Below are 15,050 nucleotides of genomic sequence, written 5' to 3' on the forward strand. Positions count from 1 at the left end.
TACTGCTACGGCTACTGCTACGGCTACTGCTACGGCTACTGCTACGGCTACTGCTACGGCTACTGTGTGGATTACTTCGAGTGTACCGATGACTGAGGTATTCGTTAAGCTTGCTGAGCCCCGTTGATCGCCATTCATGGGCGAGGCGATCTTGCGATATCTTGATAGTAAGGCTAACTACGATAGATTAGTCTAGAAGTTAATCAAACTTGCTATCATTGATAACTTGAGACATTCCATTTCATTCCCACAGCGTAGACCGTACTATAATTACTCCAGACTATTCCCGCTGTAGCAGTTCGTCCGTAGATGTCCGTGCTGCTACACGGTCGATGACTAGTCCACAAGGCTGTGGTTGATCTTTATATAGAGACCCACTGATGTTGACGCGGACTATCATGTCGATCGGTGACGGACCGCGTAGCTGGCTTTTTGGTATCACACCACGAATGGGGACATTTTGGGTTGATACTTCATGCTATGTGGCCAAGTAGTGTAAATTTTCCTCTCCATCTGCTACATACAGTATGTTGGTCTTCTCTGGTTGTGACACACTCCAAGCTTGCGTTCATGCATCCCAGAAAAGCAGCTTGCTTCTTGCGTGACCCACTCTCATCCAGCCTTTGGAAAGAATCATTAGTGGCTGTTTTTTAAAGCCTAAAGTCACCATAAGAAGTGGCCTTTGTAGAGAATTCAGTCATGTTATTCAACCTTTGTTTTGGGCATTGTGGTCTTGGGATATTGCACCGTCTCGCAAATTCGTATAATACGTTGGTTTCCATTGGTATCAGATGAGCTGTCCACGTATGGAGGTGTTTGAACACTTGTTCAATCACATATCGACAGAATTATCGACCGGGCTTCTGCTTGTATAGCCATTCCTAGTGGCAATCATGCACGATCGTAGACATGATTAAAACTGGGAGCGCCCTGTTTTGAGTTTGAATAAACCAAATGGTTGATCATTGACGCAGTGGCGAGTAATCTTCCCTCGGGCTTCACTGAACTAAGTCGAACTTGGGAGGGTGGACTGTCACGGTTGTTCTTATGCAGCAGAAGACATTCAAAAGACAGCCGAGATAACCTCACAGTTGACAAGAAAGCCAGCGCAGAGGCGGACTCGCGGATATTGAGCCTAGTTTTGCAGATTGACCTCGTGGCTCGCTCAGGTCTCGTAGTTCACATAACAGCAATCAACCATCTATGAATCCATGCAGTATGGGGATGTTTTCAAAGTTTGCAGTCATGCTTAATGAGGAATGTGTAAGACGTCATGCCTTACTTTATGGTGTACTTGGAATGTAGTGCAGTGAATCTGGTGCAATTGCGATGTCATACTACGGTGAATTGATCTTTCATCATCGGGCTCTGCTCCAGGTTGGCTTCGCCCCGGGGATTCTGGGGAAATATGCATCATTAGCTTTTGCAATGTTCTAGACAGATCACCTTGGATAGTACTTATATGTCAACCACATTGCTCGGATATATATCTTAGGTTGCGCGATTTGTGGGCGGAAATTTCAGACGGATCAGATAGAATACAATAAAAACTCATATTTCTTAGTTAGATTTTGATCCTTTCCAGTTATCCTTGCTGGAGGAATGCATTGTACTATCTGGAAAGAAGACCGACCTTCATGATATTTTGGCCCCCTCGAGAGATCATTGCTGAGCGTCATAGCCGGACAAGGGAAGCCTAAACAATGGCCATACTGAATCATGAGGTACAGAGTAGAGGGCAGCTAAGCGAAGTTGAGATTGAGATCTTCATTCTTTGTGTGATAAAGTCAAGGTTAGATGACAAGGCAGATTCCCAAACAGGTAAGCTATGCCAATTCGGGTAACCAACATATGTAACACTTGATTAGGCATAACATTTAAAATGGCCCCAGTTGGTGTTCGGAGTATTTCCTTGATTAACGCAATGGGATGGGGCTGGGAGAGACGTAAGCATTCTAAAAAGCCCTACGAACGATGCCGTGCCAGCCCCGCCAACAGAGTTTTTGACAGAGCCTCAAGGCAGCTGTATATCACTACGTATGCTGGTGATCTTCATTATTGGTACTATGTAGCAACCCAAATACGAACAACTGTTCGATTGCCAAGGTTGTCGGTCAGCATGCCACGCAATTACACTACTGACACCTGCACATGCACATTCCTTGGTCAGTGTCCCTTCTCTACTCACTCTGTACAGAATACACCTTTTAATATTCTATTGTTCCAAGGGAAAAGTAACGCGAAAAAAAGAAAAGAAAAGAAAAAAAGACAAAAAAAGAAAAAAAAAAGAAAAAAAGAAAAAAATAAACAGTTAGTAAGCGGACCAGCCGTCAAGATTGTGGTAAATCGACCCAATCACGGGAAGCACAGCCCTGCCAACCACCCAAAATAGAAGCACGCGTGGCGTAGCACCTGACACGCCTTGTCATTGGTTGATAGGGCCTGCGCCTCCGCAAAGGAAGGGATGTGGAGCTTATGCCGATCAATCGGGCTGGCAACAGTTAAAACTCATCCTCGCTGCTGTTGTTTCTCTCATCATCCATCCTTCAACCTCTCTGTTTCTCAAGAAACTGTCTTTTGTACAATCCTCCTAAACTCATTACAACCGCAATCATGGGCAAAGCCGGTCGTGCTATTTGCATCTTCACTCCCTATGTGCTCACCATCGCATCGTTAGTATGCATTATTATGGTGGGCTTGGGCTGTACCAACTCTGGTTCTTCCACCCTCAACAACCTCTACTTCTTTAGGGTATGTTCTACTGTCTTCCCCAAAATGAAATAATGCTAACGAGTCAGGCCGACTTGCAAAACTTCACCACTTCATCCGAAACAAAATCAAAAGTATCCTCGCTTCTCAGCGATGCCGGTATCGATGCTTCCAGCTCCAACCTGTCCTCCATCATGGACGAGGCTTCCGACCAGTTGAACCTTGCTGATTTCTACACCGTCGGTCTCTGGGGCTACTGCGACGGAAATGTCACCAGCAGCAACAAATATGACACCTCTTCCTGCTCCAAGCCCAAGGCCGCTTTCTACTTCAACCCCTTCGAAGTCTGGGGTCTGCAGAGCACCGGCGTCGAGAGCCAGCTTCCCGACGGCATTGGCAAGGCCTTGTCCACCTACAAGAGTGTTTCCAAGTGGATGTTTATCGCCTATATCATCGCCTTTATCGCCACCATTGTCGAGCTGGTCGTCGGTCTCTTCGCTATCTGCAGTCGCTGGGGTAGCTGCATCACCAGTCTGATTGCCGGTGTGGCGTTCTTCTTCATCGCTGCCGCTTCTGCCACCTCCACGGCACTCTTTGCCGTCCTGACTCCCATGTTCAACGAGGAGCTCAGCTCTTACGGCGTCAAGGGCTCCATGGGAAAGAACATGCTTGCAACCACCTGGTTGGCCGTCGCCTTCTCTCTCGCCGCCAGTCTGTTCTGGATCATCAGCTCGTGCTGCTGCTCCGGTCGCTCGCCTTACAACCACAAGAAGGACACGTCCGGTGGTATCACGGCTGAAAAGGCTCCCTACACCTACGAGCCTCTCGGTCCCCAGGGTCGTTCTACATCTCCGTACGGCCCTTACTCGCATGACACCTCGTACCCTCCGCCTCCTCCTACCCACGGAAACGCGAACGCTTATGAGCCTTTCCGTCATGCTTAAACATGACAACATTTCTTTTTTTCCGCCTATATTCCGGCGTTGAGCGTTAACGAGTGGACGAATTGTCAGCGTTTATTGTATATTGATTTTTTTTTTTTGCGCATTTGACTTAAGGTCAATAGATCTATAGATCTTGCTTGTATCTAGATACCCACGTTCCTTCAATTAGTTACTTGTTCTCACTATTATCAATCCAGTACTCCGTCAACTAACAGCGTAGTCTGGTAAATTACCGTCGCAGCCAAGACACGGCACAGTACATCACAATAACCGCTCTAGACCACCCGATCCAACCCCAATCTACCCAAAATACCCATCCAAAACCAAACCTAAGACCCCGGATCATGCGCAACAACCTCAATCTCAACCCTCATATCATCCTCCCCCAACCTCGAAACCCCCACACAAGTCCACAACGGCTCATGCCCCGGCACCCACTCTTTGAATCCCCTCACCATAGCCTCCAGCGCCTCATTGTTAATCGGCACATGGTAAGAATTCACCCGGAACACCTGGGCCCAGCCTTTTCCGCCGGCGGTGCGCAGGGCTAGGTCCACGTTTGCGAAGGCTTGGGCGATTTGGGCGTTGATTTCGCGGGGGAATTCTCCTGTTTGGGGGTTCCAGCCGCCTGAACTTGTTAGCGAGGGCTTATAGGGATAGGAGGAGATGGGAGGGAAGGAGGGGAGGGGAGGTACCCTGTCCCGAACACTCGATTCGATCGCCTATGCGGACTGCTTGGCTATATTTGAAGTTCTGGGCGTTGCGTTCGCCGACGCCCGGGTAGTTGTAGTAGGTTAGGTGGGACATTATGCGTCTTGTTGAAGGTGTGTATTCTTAGATGCAGAAATATCTGAGAGTAATGTCAGAGAAAGGATTTCTCGAATCTTCAAAGATTAATTCTTGGTTATGGTTCTGCTCTATTTATAATCGTCGTTGGAGGTGATGCTGCGGAAGATGTATTCCGCTCATGGCGTCATAAAGGTGCCCTACTTCAATGTCCTAATTCTTTTCTGTTCCGAGTAACTGTGAATAGCCTAGCTTGTATTGCAAGTGAATATCTAAGTAAACATGAGAGATCTTCAAAGTGAGCTTTCTTGTCGTACTTGCGTTTCCTTCCACAGGTTGACTTTCTGCTCTTCGCCTACACCCACTTTCATTCCCCACTTCCTTGATGTTTTCATCTGAGGTGGTTAGGTACTCCAGGAAACGAGCCACTATTGCCATGCATGTGAGACATTCCCACTGTCGCTATGCGTCACATTCCCAAGGGACTCTCCTATTTTCCAAGGTTTGGATCGAGCACGATTCCAGTAATCTACGCACTGCGTTGAGACCATGATACCTTTTTGATCGATATGTTTGATACAACAACACCACTCGTTACGATTTAACGGAGAACAGAACGGTTAATGAAGAAATGGGACTAACAACACAACGGAATCGAACCTTTTAACGCTAAACACGATTGTTGAACTTGGGGATTAAGATCCACTGGACTGGTATTAAAGTCATTGGAAAGCGTTGAAGATCCCCCATCGACCTACAATTTCGAGAACGAAGTATCTGTGCTAATATAAAAGACACGGTTTATGGGGACCTGGTAACTGGCCGGTCCTTTTGTGGTTGTGGGAAATGGATGGAGACATCTAGTATCCTTGAATTCGTTGGCAAATCTCGTTGGATATAGTACGCGCGTTATCGTCATGCCAGATAGAAGCTGGGAACATTCAGTCTGAGAGAGATAGCGGAATCGGAGTACGATGGTTTTCAACGGACCCTGGGCTAATCTGATGAAATGGGACTCTCCCTATCCACAGGCTGCGCGGAGATGCAAACTTGGCTCAGACATTTTCCGAAGCTGTGAAGAGTATGTTTAACACCTCATGGAAAGACTGCAACCAAAAACGGTAGGGAAATGGCCGTTAAACCTTTATCATCGAACGACCCAGATGGGTGTGGCCGTTTCTCAACCGACATCCAACAGATTGTGCCAATATACACGAAAGGACAACGAGACTTTAAAGCCATACAGAATTAACGACAAATGCCGCATACTGGCTGAGAGTTCGATGGCCCGAAAAGCCATGGAGACCATCGACATAGGCCCGCGCGAGGATGCGTTGATCTAAGCAGCTATACTGCATGAAGATCACCAATTTTACCTGCCCTGCAGAGTTGTCCTGTTGTGTACAGTGCTACCTCACCATCAGTTGATGGCGAACGAGATATTACTCTCAGCGCATCACTGCGACAATGGTCTACATGCATATTCGCTGCATGAAGACTCTAAAAGGTGCACATATGGGAGCCACGCTTCTCTTCGTGTGATTGCAAAAAGGTTACCACACTCAGCCAACTCAAATGTTGATAAAGCGCGAAGATACGTGTAGAAGTCATAATCAGTCTGGGTCCAGTATGCAGGTTCAAAGGAGAAGACGAGAATTTCCACCACACCTAAGACCGAAACCGAGTTCACAGCACCACAAGCCGTTCAAAATGCGGCTAGCAAAATGCCTGATTATGGAAATATTAGCAGTTCCCAACAACTTTCGAGCATTACCAGAGGCTGACCCTCGTCATTGAGACGGGGCTTACCGAGACAGATGTGAAGATGCCTGCTGGTAGTTTGAGAATAGCCATGTACGTGTTCGCATGGTCATTCTATCGATCAAGACACAAGAACTGCCAAATGGGATATCCGCTACGCCCCTGCCACTCCCTTCAAGTTCGCCCTAGAGGCAAGTCATCGTTCGAAAGCACACAGGACGAAAGAAACCTGGCCAACGGCATCACTAAGCGGCTAGACATTTCATTTAAGACGCCATTCTTTACCCGTCGTGACAATGGAGCAAGACCGTACATGACGATGTGCGACACCAGGGCTTTTACCGCTGTTATGCAAGTCTGCGTGGATATTATATTGAAAAAGGCGTGAAACTGCCCAGAGCGTACATTAGGCACTGCGCTGAGTCTTCTCGCAACAAAATGGGTAGGTCCCTAACCTTTGCTACCGTCTCTTCATTCTCCCGTTCTCACACGGACTAGGCAGTCCATCAGTGGAGGCTCAGGGAAGGTAGAACGAACGCGATTGCGGATTGACTACGGGGTTCCTACAGACGGATATGAGTTCCATTTTCTCAAGATTGCAAACGACTAAAGTGTAAGTACTGTCATGCCGGATAGCACATGTTCAGCTGATTCTGGATCTAGGTCTCGCATTTTTACTTACACTGGAAGGAAGGGCGACAATCTTGGCTATATCTACAAACGTTCGCCGCCAGCGTCCGTACCGATCGACAAATTATAATACATCCAAGATCGTTTCTCAAAAATTGTACATAGCGCATAGTTACTTTGATAAATAAAACATTTACACCTATGTATACCCCAGGGGTAGGGGAATGGATAAAATTTCACGCGCCGAACTTCCAATAACCAATAGGAGTAGCCATAGCCCACCATAGTGGGAACAGCCGAGGAGAGGCACAAACTGCGATGAACCTCATTATTTAATACCAGCGATGAACTTCTTTAACTTTGGACGACCATCGCAGCCAGGTGCAGCCTGGCACCCGGTTGGCCTTGCTTCCGCGCTTCCTGACCTCAGCTTAGACAATGAAGATTGTCAGATCACGCAAGCATGCAAAGCTTTCACCATCCCCAAGACAGCCGGTCCACAGGATGCTCCGGTTGAAGCAGACATTAATCTACCAGGAGAAGACTTGAAAGACCAGGTCCTCGTGTTCAAGTATAAGGGGAAAGTCCATGCCATTGATCATGTAAGTTGAGACGGGCTATCTAGATTAGATCAAAATCACAAACTGACCCTTCCAGCAATGCCCTCACCAATCATTCCCCCTTTCACAGGGTAGTCTCTTTGACATTGAAGACTTCGGCATCACCCTCAGCGCCGGAATTACATGTCCCAAGCACGCCTGGTCTTTTGACATCTTCTCTGGGCAGGCAGACCGTGGCAACTACAAGCTTAAGATTTGGGAGGTGCAGCTGCGTGACCCCAAGACATCGACTGACAGCACCGACAAGGAGGTTTGGGTGAGGCGGAAACAACGAATCGGCTAAGGTATTCTATTTCGATAAAGCCTATTTTCAACAACTCGAACGCAAGTCGGATCGACCCGAGCAAGTCCCGTACTGCAGATTGACCCCGGCAATCAATCAACGAGACCCCCATGTGTACACAGGACATGGCAGCAGCTGTGTGCAGACTTGCGTCTTCCTGTCTACCTTACCCCAGGTATGCCGCTGTGTTGGTTTCCTGGTGTGGACCTGTATCTTTTAGTGGCCGTGCCTGGTCCAATAGGTTTTCGAAATTGGTATGAAGGATTTCTTTTGGACTTTGGTGCACGGTGAATATTGCTATGTACAAATCAATGTCATTTTTCTATTAAGATGAATTAGCGATTTTATGCGTCCCATTTATGAAAGATTGTACCCAGAATGACCCGATTGACTAACAGGGTGTTGTTATGAATGATAACTAGTTGTGAATTCATGTATAATCATCATAATTTCTGTCATTGCGGAATCAGCCGGAGATAAAACAAGACTACATCATAACTTCAGAAACCAGACCGGAGATAAGCTATTGCCCGGAGTTAGCTGAGGATACATAAGCAACCTCTACCAAGAAAATCCTACCGAGCAAAAATCTACAAGTACCCTGACGCCTGCCCTTCTTGTTTTAGTAGTTGAGCAGTGCCGCTCTGAACTCACCCGAACAGCGGGCGCTTTTTTCCTCGCTGTTTTAGTTAACTATATAATGATTAAGCGAAATAAGGAAAGGCAAAACAGAATGCCCGGGAAAATAGACATCAATGCAACGAAACACATTAGAAACTTGGTTTACCAGAACACCGCTCATAACTCGTTTCCTTTCATTATATTGCTAGTAACGACCTCAAAATGTCCAATGAGACCATTAGACTGCCAACCATAATTAGGATCGAAGCGGCAGCTGAGCTTCTGGGAATGCTAGACAATTCCGCCAAAGTGTGACGGTTTCGAGCAATATGAATCTATTGGTAGACTATCTGACGAAATTCTAACATGAGGAGGGAAAGGAAAGAGGCAGGCCTGCCGGCGACAGACTATCTAGTGTGTGTGCGAGGGGTTGTTGCCCTACTCTAAACAGGACAAAGCAATCAAACATGCTATACGGCTAGCGAGCGTTCATGCTCAGTGAATGCCCTACCCCAATCAGACCAAAGTAAGAAAATATGCTATACAGCTAGAGAGCGTCCATGCTCCGTGACACTGATATCCTTCTGATCCACTAGCTTGCTAGAGTCACTAATCATTGGCTGTCCTTTTCCAACTCCAAGCGAATTTCGGCAAATAGACAGATTCCAATCAATTATTCAATACGGCACTGATGGCATGTGACGGAGCGTTTACGGAAACAAAAATGTAAGCCTGGCAGGCGAGACCTATGAAGATTCCTGATCGGGATGGGAAACTACCCGTATAACTAGTTAATCATCTAGATGAATAATGCAATTGTACCTTAATGAGACCACTCCCGAGTCCGACTTACCGAATCTTAAACTGTCTAACTCCCACCGCCCCTGTAGCCCTCTTAATATCTGCAAACAAATCACACCTGGCAAACAGCATCCTCATTAATTTGCCATCAACACCATACACCAAAGCCCCCTCATCGCCTGGCAGTGAGAACGGCAAGCCCTTATACCCAACCAGATACCTTCAAGGTAATCCATATTGCCATTGCTCGTTGCGTCGTAGTCTCGCAGACCTTTGATGTCCTCAGCGCCGAACATCGCAAAATGCGAAACACTGTTGCCAAGAAAACCACTAGGCGTAGGTTCACATCCCAAGGTATAGTTCCGCACTTGTAATTTGATCACAGACTTGTGTTGCTCTCTCATGGGGAAGTACCCTGTGGGCGGCGTTTCTTGGCTTTGCTGCGGGGACTCATTATCGACAGAAGTTGCCCGCACTTGCAAATATCCCCAAGGAAGACGAAGAAACCACAGCAAGTAGAAAATGGCAGAGTCTAAGTCCGTTGCCATAATCGGAGGTAAGTGCAGTTTAACCAATTCTAATCAAGTCAACTGATCAATCTCGTAGCCGGCATTTTCGGTCTTTCGCTGGCCGTCGCGTTGCAGGATAGAAGTAAGACAGAATCATGGGAGAGGGATAAATGACCTTTGCTTATACTGTCGCAGATTATAAGGTCACTGTATTCGACCGAAGCCAGTATGATGAAAATGGATACGATCCCGCAGCCGATGGTGTACAGGCTGCGTCTGTTGACCACAACAAGATTGTGAGTCGGTTGATGGTAGTTCCTGAGTGGTACTAATGATACATACAATACAGTTTCGTGCCTCATACGGGACAAAGCTTCATTACCAACGTCTCGCCATAGAGGCTCGGAAGGCGTGGGTGCTGGGGGATGAAAAACATGGTTTCTCGGAGCAGAGCGATCTCTCAAATGACCAGAGACTATTTGTCGGTAGCGGAATGCTTCGAGTACAACCATCGGATGTCCTGGGTGCTCTTGAAAAGGAAACATTGGCCAACATGGAGCGGGATGGTCTGCGAGACACGCAATTTATCAAAGGCAAACCCGAGGACCATCGACGCGCTGAGCAGCTGGGCTGGAAGGACAAACTACTTGACTTTGAGATCCCGCAATCTTCACCCGCAAGCACCTATGAGGCGGTCTTGGATTCACTGGCCGGATTCGTGAGATGCAGTAATGCCTGTGCATACTATCAGAATATTGCTGCCGACAAGGGTGTGGAATTCTGCTTTGGTCCGGATAAGGGAGCTGTCAAGTCACTTGTCAAGTCGAGTAGTGGCGTCCACTCTGACAAGGAGAGAGTGACAGGGATCAAATCGAAAGATGGCAAATTGCACAATGCAGATGTGGTGGTCGTTGCTGGTAAGCTATAGCATCTCCTCATATGGTCATGCGCTCGCTGATGAGTAAAGCCGGATCATTTTCAACACAGATTCTTCCTGAGTTGAGTTATTTTCTTGAGTCTTCGGCAGGAAGCCTTGCTACATTCAAGATTGATCCGGCGAATACCGAGCTGTGGGACAAGTATTCACCCGAGAGGTTTCCTGTGATGACATGGAAAAGTGTTCCTCGAGACAGTTCTGGCAAGGACACCGGCAGTATCTATGTCTTGCCACGTACTCCAGAGGGCTTGTTGAAGATTGGATATCGTGGAATCAAAGTTAGAAAGGATAATCATGTTTTGTTGATATTTGCTGATCAATTTCCATCCAGTTCACCAATTTCCAGCCAGCACCTGAGAGTACTCCGTTCACGCAAGATGGCCAGTGGTCAGTGCCTCTTCCGCCAGAAATGTGCTCTCAGCTCCAGGAACCTGCTCTTTATGCCATCAAACAGTTTGTTTCAATATTTTTACCTGAATTCAGTGGTGTCCCCTTTGACTCTACGAAGCTCTGCTGGTATACAGACTCGCTGGACAATTCCTTTTTGGTTAGCATCTTGCTGGTATAATAAGTCTACCCTATACACTGACCATGTATAACGACAGATCGACTACGTTCCAACCTATGCGGAAAACTCCGTCTTCGTTTGTACTGGAGGAAGTGGCCATGGGGCAAAATTCCTTCCAGTTCTTGGCGAGGTAAGTAAATTTCCCCATTTGTTTCTCGTGACCTCCAGCTGACCAATGTTCGACAGCATGCCGCAGATATTATAGAACATGGCGATCAAAGCGCATCGTACATGCGCCCATTCTGGCGCTGGCGGCCGGAGGTCCCGCGAAGGAATGGTCTCGAAGAAGGTCCCGGTGGACCGCGGGATATTTCACACATCTCCTGATGGAGAGGGCAACGCATGTAACATATCTAGGTTTGTGAATCTATTTCCGAATCTATTTCTATTTTCCTCTTTGGTTTCCTAACCCGTATATAAAAGACATAGACATTTTAGTATATAGACTTTTGCGGTGACAGTCGCGGTAAATGAAATATCTGAGCGTAAGGCTCCTCTGTTCCGTGAGTTCCAGCCATTCATGACCATCCAATCTCGAGACATTGTAAACCCCCAAGGTCCCCCCCGATGCAGCCAAGCTGTCGCGGAAATACGAGCCAAGAGCGGACTATATGGTGCTTGCCTTGATCGACGGGATACTTGCTAACAAGGTACCAGTGCTGGCATTGTCACCCGCCTACAGAGTGTCAGCCTTGGGTGCGCCAAGACAAACAAGAAATTGCCAGGGGGTTACTGGGAACCTTGGTGAAAGCTAATCCCAGGTGAATCGGGTTGTCCCGAGACAGGCGCAGTCGTTTACTGAGATTTATATCTGACCTGATACGGGTACCTGACAACCATGCCGTTATTCTTTCTTGCTTGTTCCTCTGTGGTTGGATTGAGAATACCATCATGTTAGGGTCTGCTGACATGAAGCACGGAATTAACGACCAGGCGCGAGTGGCAGCCGATGAACCTTCTCATCATCCACAGGTAGTGGATGAACGGGATGCCGATGACACGACGATATTCTACAACAAGAACAAAGACAAGGTCAGACCTGTGACTTCTGAGCTCGAGAGGAAAGTTATCCGCAAAAACTTCTGGTTCCTGCTCATCCAGACATGGTGGATTTCCTTCCTGATCCATCTTGATAAGTCGACTCTCTCCCAAGCCAGTACCATGGGAATTTTCAAGGATGTTGAGATGACCAAGGATGAGTACAATGAGCTTTTCATCCTGTTCTATGCCGGCTATCTCGTTGCACTCTGGCCGGGTGCTTGGATATCGCAGCGCATTGGGCACAAGCACTTCATCACAGGCTCACTTTTTCTCTGGGCTCTTTTTATAGGTGTCCATCCTGCTGTCAAGACAGGAAAACAGATGAAGGCGGTACGGTTTCTTTTGGGAATGGTAGGTCTGATCGTCTCCATATGCTCCCAACATTAGGCTGACGGGAAAATAGACAGAGTCCCAGATTATCCCTTCAACGGCCGTTCTGCATCAGGCTTTCTTTCCGCCAAAGAAGAGCCCGTGGGTGCAGCTACTGTGGTGGGCATTTGGAAGTATAGCCAACGTCATGCTTACAATGATTGCATATAAACTCATTCTTGATGACAATACGGGCGTTCTGGCTGGCAACATAAACTCGTGGAAGTGGCTTCATATTATCTGTGCTGTCTTGACCTTTGCTATTTTTGTCCCTCTCCTTATTTTCCTTCCCAACTCCCCCCTGGACGCTAAGTGGCTTTCGATCGAGGAGAAGGTCCATACAATTCAGATTATTCGTGAGACCCATGCTGGAGTTACCAACTCGACCTTCAAGTGGTCTCAGGTACGGGAATCTTTTACTGACTTGAAGAGTTGGCTGTTCATGTGAGATCCCCTTTTCCTTTATTAACAAGGAAATGCTCACTAACTCCTAGGTTTTCTTAGTTTCCACATGTTCTTCAACGAACTCCCGAATAATACATCGCAACAATTACCTCTAATCGTCGTCGGATTCGGCTTTACACCAGCCGAAAGTGCCCTTTTCAATATAATCAAGCCACTCTGGGGTTTTATCCTGATCCTTGGCTCGGCGACTTTGCTATACAGCACCAGACTTGGAACCGGATATACATGTGCTATTTCTTACATTCCCTGCTTTGTTGGTGGTATTATCGAGGTGAGCCGGTTCAATTTGAGAACCTTGCCCAGTCGCTAATGGTGGGGCTATACAGTTGGCGTCCCCTTGGTCCAACAAAGTAGCCTTGGTAGTCGGAACTCAGATCTCGACATTCAAACCCTCTTATCTTCTCGGCCTCAATTGGGCTGGAACGACTACCACAGGCCACACGAAGAAACTTACTTTGATGACCTCATGTATTGTGGCTGCATCCGTTGCCAAGATGATCTCGCCTGAGTGAGTATTCCAAGTACAACAATGGCATGAAGAAAATATTAAACTGACACCGAGGGGGGAAACCAGATTCTGGCAACCAAAATACAAACCGCGCTATGTACTACCATGGGCCTTTATGACGGCATTCTGGTTCATTTCTCCGGCGATGTGTATCATTATTCGTTTCTATCTCCAGCGCGAAAATCGATGTCGTGAACGACTTCTCGCCGAGAAAGAAATGGATTCGGAAGGGGATGAAGCTATTGATACAGGAAGCGAGATCGTCAAGATTGGGGAGCGGGATTTGGACAAGACTGACAGGGATAATCTCAAGTTTATTTACCCTCTGTGAGATTGCGCTGAATTAGCTGGTTTTGATGCTGCTCGAATTTGAGCTATGTGGTGCTAAAATGGGGGTTAGTAATGGAATATATGGGACAACTGTTAAGGGTTATAGCTGCAGAAATACAATTACATAGCCTGCACGTTTTGTTTTGTATCGGTGCTCCTTGAATAACACAACGCTAATAGACGGCAAGTTCGATACTGAAAACATAGTCTTCTTTTCAATGCATCCTCTCATCCTTTAATTCATCTTCACACAATAACCACATATTTGAGCCCTGCGAATGCGGTCTACTTGCTTCTGTAGCCAGTAAACCAGCTAGCAAATATGCATTGAATACACTAATATCCCAGGAAATATATGGCCACCCTCAGCAAGATACGACATTCCGGCCAACGACCAGCGCCAAGGAACGCAAGGGAGCGACGCATGCGATGGGCCACCAGCCCAGACCATAACCCTTTAACATCACCATTAGAACGATGGGAGCGACGAACCGCAATTTCTCAGGACAAGCTGGAGATTATACACCCACATGTGACCCCGCCTTGGTGGGCAGGTCTGAAACCCCATATAGCAGAAACTCGGGAAGCTGCTCTTGCAACTCACAATGCCATCTTACACAGCAGAGCTGATACCATTGTGTACACAGACGGCAGCTTGACAGAACAGGGAGTTGGAGCAGCAGTAGTTTCACCTCTGGGGCGCCAAGCAGTTCGCATTGGCTCTCAAGCTACCCACACTGTATATGCAGCAGAATTACAGGGCATAAAGATGGCGCTTACCCAAATACGCAACTCAAGTGGACTGGAATCACAATGTTCCTATCAGACCCGTACAGCAACCATCTTCACAGACAACCAGGCAGCAATACAAGCATGCTCAGCTCCAGGAAGGTCTTCTGGCCAATATATCCTGAGTGATATTGCACGCACTGCATCTCAACTACAGGAATGTGGCTGAGATATATGACTGTATTGGCTCCCAGGTCATGAAGGTGTCTATGGCAATGAATGTGCTGATGCTCTTGCAAAAGAAGCTGCTAATTCTCCAGCTCCCAACAGCGCGGAAGAGCTCACTCTCATGGCCAGCATTCGAAGAATCCTCCGCATAGAAGCAGCAAATGCATGGAAGACTGAATGGGCTGCTTCCCCCCATGGGAACTCCGTCCGT

At 47.3% G+C, this 15,050-nt stretch overlaps 6 protein-coding genes across 6 annotated transcripts; 5 read left to right on the forward strand and 1 right to left on the reverse strand.

Annotated features, from left to right (window-relative positions):
* Nucleotides 1–1,778: 1,778 nt before the first annotated feature.
* On the forward strand, nucleotides 1,779–2,534 carry ASPGLDRAFT_224748 (uncharacterized protein). The gene is made up of 2 exons (XM_022543183.1): nucleotides 1,779–2,165; nucleotides 2,236–2,534. The coding sequence occupies exons 1-2, from the start codon at nucleotides 1,883–1,885 to the stop codon at nucleotides 2,313–2,315; spliced, it is 363 nt and encodes a 120-aa protein (XP_022405951.1). The 5' UTR covers nucleotides 1,779–1,882; the 3' UTR covers nucleotides 2,316–2,534.
* A 79-nt stretch (nucleotides 2,535–2,613) lies between these two features.
* ASPGLDRAFT_62831 (SUR7/PalI family protein) lies at nucleotides 2,614–3,653 on the forward strand (the record flags this gene model as incomplete). Its single annotated transcript, XM_022548584.1, has 2 exons — nucleotides 2,614–2,751; nucleotides 2,799–3,653. 2 exons carry the CDS (start codon nucleotides 2,614–2,616, stop codon nucleotides 3,651–3,653), a joined length of 993 nt encoding a protein of 330 aa, XP_022405952.1.
* Nucleotides 3,654–3,982: 329 nt separating this feature from the next.
* Nucleotides 3,983–4,460, reverse strand: ASPGLDRAFT_21426 (RidA family protein; the record flags this gene model as incomplete). The annotated part of the gene is made up of 2 exons (XM_022543095.1): nucleotides 3,983–4,281; nucleotides 4,349–4,460. The coding sequence occupies 2 exons, from the start codon at nucleotides 4,458–4,460 to the stop codon at nucleotides 3,983–3,985; spliced, it is 411 nt and encodes a 136-aa protein (XP_022405953.1).
* A 2,714-nt stretch (nucleotides 4,461–7,174) lies between these two features.
* Nucleotides 7,175–7,733, forward strand: ASPGLDRAFT_21427 (uncharacterized protein; the record flags this gene model as incomplete). The annotated part of the gene is made up of 2 exons (XM_022543096.1): nucleotides 7,175–7,432; nucleotides 7,488–7,733. 2 exons carry the CDS (start codon nucleotides 7,175–7,177, stop codon nucleotides 7,731–7,733), a joined length of 504 nt encoding a protein of 167 aa, XP_022405954.1.
* Nucleotides 7,734–9,634: 1,901 nt separating this feature from the next.
* Nucleotides 9,635–11,675, forward strand: ASPGLDRAFT_78493 (NAD(P)/FAD-dependent oxidoreductase). The gene is made up of 9 exons (XM_022549968.1): nucleotides 9,635–9,711; nucleotides 9,762–9,806; nucleotides 9,860–9,960; nucleotides 10,014–10,581; nucleotides 10,632–10,879; nucleotides 10,933–11,148; nucleotides 11,207–11,299; nucleotides 11,356–11,526; nucleotides 11,593–11,675. Exons 1-8 carry the CDS (start codon nucleotides 9,678–9,680, stop codon nucleotides 11,494–11,496), a joined length of 1,446 nt encoding a protein of 481 aa, XP_022405955.1. The 5' UTR covers nucleotides 9,635–9,677; the 3' UTR covers nucleotides 11,497–11,526; nucleotides 11,593–11,675.
* Nucleotides 11,676–12,072: 397 nt separating this feature from the next.
* ASPGLDRAFT_161526 (putative allantoate permease of the major facilitator superfamily) lies at nucleotides 12,073–14,054 on the forward strand. Its single transcript, XM_022542483.1, has 5 exons — nucleotides 12,073–12,561; nucleotides 12,614–13,023; nucleotides 13,084–13,315; nucleotides 13,371–13,552; nucleotides 13,619–14,054. Exons 1-5 carry the CDS (start codon nucleotides 12,079–12,081, stop codon nucleotides 13,881–13,883), a joined length of 1,572 nt encoding a protein of 523 aa, XP_022405956.1. The 5' UTR covers nucleotides 12,073–12,078; the 3' UTR covers nucleotides 13,884–14,054.
* The last annotated feature ends 996 nt before the right edge of the window (nucleotides 14,055–15,050 follow it).

Source organism: Aspergillus glaucus, assembly GCF_001890805.1.
Source record: "Aspergillus glaucus CBS 516.65 unplaced genomic scaffold ASPGLscaffold_1, whole genome shotgun sequence".
NCBI lineage: Eukaryota > Fungi > Ascomycota > Eurotiomycetes > Eurotiales > Aspergillaceae > Aspergillus > Aspergillus glaucus.